At 31.0% G+C, this 7,798-nt stretch overlaps 2 protein-coding genes across 2 annotated transcripts; one reads left to right on the plus strand and one right to left on the minus strand.

Annotated features, from left to right (window-relative positions):
* Positions 1–4,773: 4,773 nt before the first annotated feature.
* Positions 4,774–5,930, plus strand: LOC103489129 (uncharacterized). The gene is made up of 4 exons (XM_008448145.3): positions 4,774–5,096; positions 5,186–5,393; positions 5,480–5,538; positions 5,606–5,930. Exons 2-4 carry the CDS (start codon positions 5,228–5,230, stop codon positions 5,717–5,719), a joined length of 339 nt encoding a protein of 112 aa, XP_008446367.2. The 5' UTR covers positions 4,774–5,096; positions 5,186–5,227; the 3' UTR covers positions 5,720–5,930.
* A 148-nt stretch (positions 5,931–6,078) lies between these two features.
* On the minus strand, positions 6,079–6,669 carry LOC103489128 (E3 ubiquitin-protein ligase MPSR1). Its single transcript, XM_008448143.3, has one exon. It carries the CDS (start codon positions 6,667–6,669, stop codon positions 6,079–6,081), a length of 591 nt encoding a protein of 196 aa, XP_008446365.2.
* Positions 6,670–7,798: the final 1,129 nt, after the last annotated feature.

Consider the following 7,798-nt stretch of genomic DNA (forward strand, 5'->3'; position numbering starts at 1 on the left):
TATTTCGCTTCGATAGAGATGGTTATTACTTAGCCAACTCATGCTCAATCGTACCTAAGTGTAAGTCCACCAACCGCGTTGCTTTTTAGTTTTAACTAAAAACTCGTAAAAAGGGATGGAAAGGCAGGGGGAGAAGTAAAAAAAGAGAGAGAGAGAAGCACAATTGGGGTGATTTTGAAATGGTTGCTTTTTGATGAAAAGCCATTAAGTTTTGTGGGGTTGAATGCTTTTCAAAGTGCATTTTGGACAAATGCATTGTCCTATACTTCTCTTCTTCTAAATTTACCCAATATGTTAAAAGAAAAGAAAAGACAATTGTGTTTATTTTCAAATAATTTATCATCCATGTGTCGCATTAGAATACGTCGCTGCCTGCCCTTTTTTTCCTTTGATTTCCTAATTTTTGAATGTTTTTTTTTCTATTTAGAAAAATACCTTCTGAATGAAATGAAACCGAAAAATATCTCAATGCATAATTGATATATCATTTTCATGAGGATGTGAAAACAATCTAAAAATCTTTTGCTAGATTTTGACCTGAGTTTTTTTTTTCCTCATAACTTAAAAAAAAAAAATATGCACATAATTATTATTTAATTTATATATACACAAAAATCAAAGTTAATCCAACAACCCCTTCATATGTCTTGATCATCTCATAGGGGTTCAAATGTTTCTCTAATTTTAGTTAATGTTTCAATCTTACTAAGTAAATCTATAATGATTTTTTTGGATAGAGATATATGTTAAAGAAGATAAACAAACAATACAATTATATAAGAATCAAAATAAGCTTTATTTTAATAAAAAAAAAAAAAAGAACTACGTTGAGTGTATGATCAATAGTATAGAGAGATATTAAGTGTTAAATATAAGAAAAAATATAATAAAAATAATTTGTTTTAGACTAAACAATATCTCGACTATACAAAAATAAAATTTGTTTTCCTTTAAAAAGAGGTGACAATTAACGATAATATCTTGAATAATGATAATGATAAAATAACAAAAATAATAATTGAGTTAAAGGTTTATGGCAAAAAAAATTTATATTTGTCCGAACTATATACGTGCGTGCACCTCAAATATCTAGAGATGATTCTTTTTTTCCTTAACGTAGAATCAAAAGTTTTGTTGATGATGGAGTAGGTATCTTTTATGAAAATGTTAGAACATCTCTAAAATAAGAAAATTATCTCTCAGATCCATAAAACTATCTTCAAATGTTATATTAAATTAAAAAAAAAAACTAATATTTTCTTACCATGTTTGTAACTTATTTATAAATAGACTAACAATAAACACATATAAAAATACTATCAATATAATAGACATGATAACATTTTGCTATATATAAAAATATTTTTAGTAAATTGTAATTTTATAAAATTGGGATTTGTAGTTTATTTAGTATATTTTTATTTATATGACAATATAATTAAAATGGAGGAATTTGTCTTTTAAAGGATTTCAATTCCAAAGGGACTCCATGATCTTGAAAATAAAAAAAGTCAATTAATTAATTAGAGTGCACTTTGTTTGTGAAAGTGTTTGATGTGATATTAAGTGACATATTGACTTTTATTTTCATTCAAATAGGACGATATAATAACACACGTTTTTAATTTTAATTAATAGTATTTGTGTTAATAAGTTTGAACTATATTTTGACTGATTAATTTTTCTATTTAAAATTTATATTCAATATTTTTATGAAGTTTATCATTTTTATGATACCATATTTATATTGAAATTCATATTGTAATTAGTTGATAAAAGAAGAATAATTTACGAAGTATTCGAAATTAGAAGATTTAACTTTTTAAACATTGATATTCAATGATAAATTTCTTTATTTTTTTTTTAAAGGGTATATATAATATACATTCATAAATCTTAAAATGAATTGGAATTGATGGACACCTTGAGACGACAAATTTTGTAACCAATATAAGTAGTTAGTCCAATAGTAAAACTACTTTAGTTTAAGTTTCGTATTTTCGGGCATGTATAGACATGTTTTTACTCATAGATTTAAAAGTGAAGGAAAGAAACTTTGTTATTAAAAAGTAATAATATACGAAACCTAAAAGGTTAGAATGAAAATGAAAATCGATGAGAAAAAGAAAAAAAAGGTGCTATATGAGTGTTGGTTTGCAAAGAGAAGAGAAGAGAACAAAGGAATAGGTTTGGAGCAGTTGAAGGTGGAGTCTTTTGGGTCGGGGACGTGTGTGGGATAGCTTAGCTGTACGAGCTCCCCACTGCCAAAATCAAACACGTGGCGAAGGGCCCACCAACCCTGCCCACTCATTAATAACTGTCTCCTTCCACATCAGCACCGTCTACAACAAGATCCCACCACCAAAATAAAAAAAAAAAAAAAGGCTCCTTTAAACGCATCGGAGCCGTCCATATACACTACAAAAAGGTAAATGGGACAGGTGTCGAAACCAGAAGGCGTGTATGTTGATGTTTAGAAATATCTTGTTCTAGTGGCTGGCTGTCCTTCCCGTCCAATTAGGGAGATATATATATATATATATATTATATATATATTTCTTTTCTTTGGTGAGGGACACGTGTCCAGTTTAAACAAGTCGGGACAAAGACGCGGCCAAATTTTCCTCTCTCATCCAATCATCTCCATTTCTTCCTTTCAAACTAACTTCGCCTTTTGTTTCCGTGGGGGTTCTTTTTTGGGAGCAACCCTTCCTTTTCAATGTTTTAGCAGATACTGCCCCCCAAAAGGTTTCGTTTTTACACATTTAGTCCCTAATCTTTCCTCAACGAAAACTATGTATATACTTACTATTTTTCGAAGTTCAAAATGGGCGATGTTTCTTAATGATTATCTTGAACAACACTCAAAATCTCCGAACAAATTCAAACGCAAAGAGCAGTAGCTAAGAGGTGGTTACCTAGGGGATCTATAAGTCCCTTAAAGAAAAGTAAAACTCTTGAGTTAACATAATGTAACCTCGAGGAACAAACTAATTCTAATTATCGTTTGCATTACATGTAACTCCAAACGAAGGTAGAGTCTTCTAGGTAATCTTATACCAATAATTCAAAGGGAAATAGATAACTTTAACCTCTTTTGTACTTAGTTGAGCTAAATACTTCTTCTAACTTAGACATTAAAGTGTATTTGACTTCAATTCTATTGGTGAGATACTTTCGTGCATGTCAAATCGAACAACATGATTGGACTAGAGAAGCAACCCCAAAGAGTACTAACAATGTTCATATTAATATTTTTGTTATTACTAGTGTTGTATTAACTTTGAATAAAATTAAAATCAGTTTATATCTAGTCTGCTAACTATAAATTGGATTCAAGAAAGTTTAAGATTTTGTCTAAAATTTTTAATAGGTTATCTTTTAAAGGGAATCAATAATTAATGGAACTCATACATATACTCTAATATGGTCATGGGTGTTTGGGTTAGTCAAGATTACATCCATTTAATTACTATATACTTTATTAAGATCTATAATTTGAACCTTAAAATTTTCCATTTTGTACCAAATTAATCCCTTCTGTAAAGTTTTAATAATTACTAACTAGATGCTTAAATATATGTATAAAATCAATTTTCACACAGTCAATAATAAAAAACTACAAAAAATAAACAAGAAATGGATGATGATATATAACAATCTTTTTTCATACTATTGCAAAGGACAAATTATGGAGAGGCACACATACGATAACAAAAATGATAGATGATAATTAAAAGATATCGAAAAGAAAATCAAACCCTACATATATATATATATATATATATATATATATATATATATATATATATATATGAGAATTAGAAGGATGAAAGCGTGTGGAAATAAATTGATCATGATTGTGGCTTTGAATTAAGTTTTCATAACATAATTAATGTAAATGTTTGACTTACGAAATCAAACTTTAGCACTACACAACTTGGATTAGGCATCCAAACTCCTAGATGAGTTGATTTTTGGCACAATAACTAATTAATTAATTGTCTTATTTTGATAAATTAAATTATATCGTAATAAAATTATTTCAAATAACAATAATTTTTATAAATAATTACAAATATACTAAAACATATATCATTGCCTTTCATCTATTCATTTTGTTATACTTGAAAATCCTAAATTATATTTACTGACAAGTAGTACTCTATTCTTAGACTTTCTAACCAATATTGATTCAACATTCTTTCGTATAGAATTATGCGGGTGAGTTTCCATTTTGGAGTGCATTTTAATTTTGAGGGTTTGGACCTTTTTTTGTTAGTTTCGAAATGAATAATAAATTCACTATTTTATCTTTTGAAAATATGTAGAGGAGGAAATCAAACTTATGCAAGTAATACACCAAGTGAACTATTTCCATTTTGACAAATATGTAGAGGAGAAAGCTCATCGTCAATATCATGATTTTTCCATAATCGATAAAGCTTATACTATAGATATCATTTATGCTATAATTTGTTATAAAATATTTTATCATACTGTAAATAAATAACAAGGAATCATTCTCATATATATATATATATAGATAGATAGAGTCAACTATTATTTTAAATAGAAGAGGAAGTCACCCCCATATGCAAATATTTGATAATAAAAGTGAAACACAAGAATAATATTCATCAAGTGTCCAAAGTTTAAAGAGAGTTTATGAGTTTGTTTTGGCCGACAAGATGGGATGACAAATTGTAGTAAGTGCTTATATTCGATTGAAAATTCTCGTTTACAATCCATTACAAGGTTGACCAAAATGGTTTTTCAAATTTGTTCATCATCATTTTTCGGATTTTCCATCTTCTTCCCACTCAGAATTTCTCACCCATTTAATTCTCGTCTTGTTTTCTGTCATCTGTTTCTCTTCATTCTTAAATTTTGTCAGTAGAATTGACTTCTTTCTCATTCTCCACTAATTAGCTTCCATGGTGGATCGAACTCCATTACTTTTCTTGATTCTCTTCTCTTTCCATATTCCTTTTCAGTTTTCAATCCTTTCGAAACTGGGCCTTTAAAAAGTCATGAAACAGGACAATTTGCTCATCATTTCAGATATTATAACTGTGTTCTACGAAGTGGGTGAGGTTAGTTTTTTCCTCTTTTGTAAAAAGTCTACTCATTATTTTATCACTTTCTGTAATCCCCACTCAAGTTGTGACTTTGAAATCTACAGAAAAAAAGTTTAAAAGTTGGGTAATCTTCCAGAAACGTTTCTATGTGCTTCAATTCACAAATCCATTTACCAGTATATATATGTGAGTCACAAGTGGATGAAGATCAAAACTGTGTAATGAAAATGGCAGACCAAACCCAACACTTGGTTATGAGTTTTCTCCTCGTCTCTTTACTGATCATCTTCTTCAATACCGTCTCTGCATCAAGTACGCAATCCTCAAACTTTGTTTAATGAAATTACTTCCTTTAAAAATCTTACTTCATCTTAAGTTTCTATATTCCTTATCCACAGGGGCTACATTTATGGTCCACCTTGGTCAAGACTTTCCAGCTTCCCAAGCTGCAAACCAGGTACGTAAATATATGTGTGATTGATTTATAGAAATGATTTGGGCCTGATCGATTTCTTCAATGGCAGAAGAATCAGCCGCCGGAGAATTTGTGGAATGGCAGAATGGATTTGCAGTTCAATGACTATCAAATATTTGGAGCTAACCCTCGCCATACTCCAAAGCCAACAGGGAAAGTTTAATAGAATGAACGTTCATCAAGATAGCTTATGTGAACTCTTTTAACTTAATCGTAGAAATATCCAATTGGGCAGTTTTAAGTATAGATAATGGGGACCTGAATTGTTCTTATGGCTTAAAGTAGAGAAAGTTGGATGATCCGACTGAAATTTTGTTGAAAATCCCCAAAAGAATCACAAATCTATTCGGTTTTCGAGAATTGTTTTACTTAAATTGACTCAACTTCATTCCAGAATTGTTCAAAGTATTCATGAGTTAGTATTAAGGAACTTCGTTAAGCCGAGTGAATTGGTATAACTATACACATCAGAAAAGACAAGAGCAAAGAGAAATTAAGAGGAAAAGAATTGTATATAACATTTCACTGTACATAAGAATGATCAGAATCAGTAGAAGGGGTTTGAACAGATTCCCCATTTCTAATGCTATGATCAAAAGAAAAACTAACCCAAATCTCTGTTTCTCCCCTACTCTCTGTCCCTTCATCACCAACCTTCTTCCCTTCATCATCACCATCAATTGGCATCTGATATCTACAAACAGGGCAAGACCCATGTAACTCCAACCATTTCTGAATACACTCACCATGAAATTTATGGTTACAAGGCATTTGTTTAGCGAGACCACCGACTTCAATCTCATCCAAACAAATCACACATTCAGTAACTTCAGAAACAGGGAGAGACGGCATAGCTTTAATGGAAGCTTTAGAGGCCGGAGGTTGGCCGTCCTTGGGAGTGGCTTGAACCACCATTAATTGATGGGAAAAGGGATTGAAGAAGATGAATCGATCAGGCAAAGTAGTGGGCGTAGGTTCATTTTCATGATTTTGGGATGAACGGATCATAGAGGCGAAACCCAAGAAAAGGGGTGCGACAAGAGAGACATCTCTGTTGAGAAGAAGCCTTTCGAGGGCAGAAGAAATATCAGAAGGGTCTGGTGGGGAAGCCATTGATGAGAAAGAGTGAAGGAATTAGAGAGTGGGGAGGTTGAAGAAGAAGAAGAAGAATGAGAAGAAAGTGAATGAGGTGAAAAGGGGATTGGGAGAGGGCTTTAAGAGGGGGAGGTTGAAGAAGGAAGAAGAACATTGGAGAAGAATCTGGAAGTTTTGAACAACCAATGGTATAAAGGATCAAAATTTAATAAGAAATTGGATTGTTGGCCTTTTCGGAGCAAAGGCATCACCGATAAGATATTTACGTTTAAAACTTCCTAAATCAATAAATAAAATTTATTTCAAATATTTATAAATACACCCAAATATCATAATTTTGATAGGTGTTTCCCTTTTTATCCTATAGTCGACTTTCCGATTTCAACCTGCAGAACTTAATTTTGTTAATCCATCCCCATTTTATTTTATTTTAGAGAGTTTTCTTTTAATTGGACTAACCCAACAAAAAGGGAACCATAGAGGAGACGCAAGTCAGAGATCGCCCATAGGTTGAGGGAATAAGTTGAGACCATACATAGGGAAAGGGGATAGTTAGTGACTCCTCTAAGGAAACTAGCACTATATTATTATTTTCATTATCAGCCAAAGAGTCACATCGGTCTTCGTTCATCGTGTCACTTGATAGAATATGAAGTTTTGTTATGTTTTGTAAATATTTTGGGTTTTGTTTTTAAGTTTAAAATCATCTCCACTAATTACGACCTGTAATTAAGGTATTAAATCTATAAATTACTTAAGGAAGTGATTTAGATTTTAATTTTAGTTGGTAACAATTTAGTTTTTATATTTTGAAATTTATAACAATTTGGTCATCATACTTCACATTTCATAATAATTTGGGGAAAGGATTATGAAGGAAGTGTTATGATAATATTGTGAAGAAGGATTAAGGAAAAGTTGAAAAATGGTTAAGAAGTGTTGAAGAAGGGTTGGAAAAGGGTTAAGGACTTAAAACTAGGGTTACATAATTCTTCCCCCAAACGGGGGTTGGATTACATAACCCTAACCCCCATAACCCAACCCTTTCCCCAAACGGCCCTTTAGTTTTTATAGTAAAGAATATTAAGATATATACTTTTTCTTTCACACGTAGATCGCTAAATTCATTTGAAATCATATTTAATTA

The sequence above is a fragment of the Cucumis melo genome, chromosome 10, assembly GCF_025177605.1.
Source record: "Cucumis melo cultivar AY chromosome 10, USDA_Cmelo_AY_1.0, whole genome shotgun sequence".
In the NCBI taxonomy this organism is placed as follows: Eukaryota; Viridiplantae; Streptophyta; class Magnoliopsida; order Cucurbitales; family Cucurbitaceae; genus Cucumis; species Cucumis melo.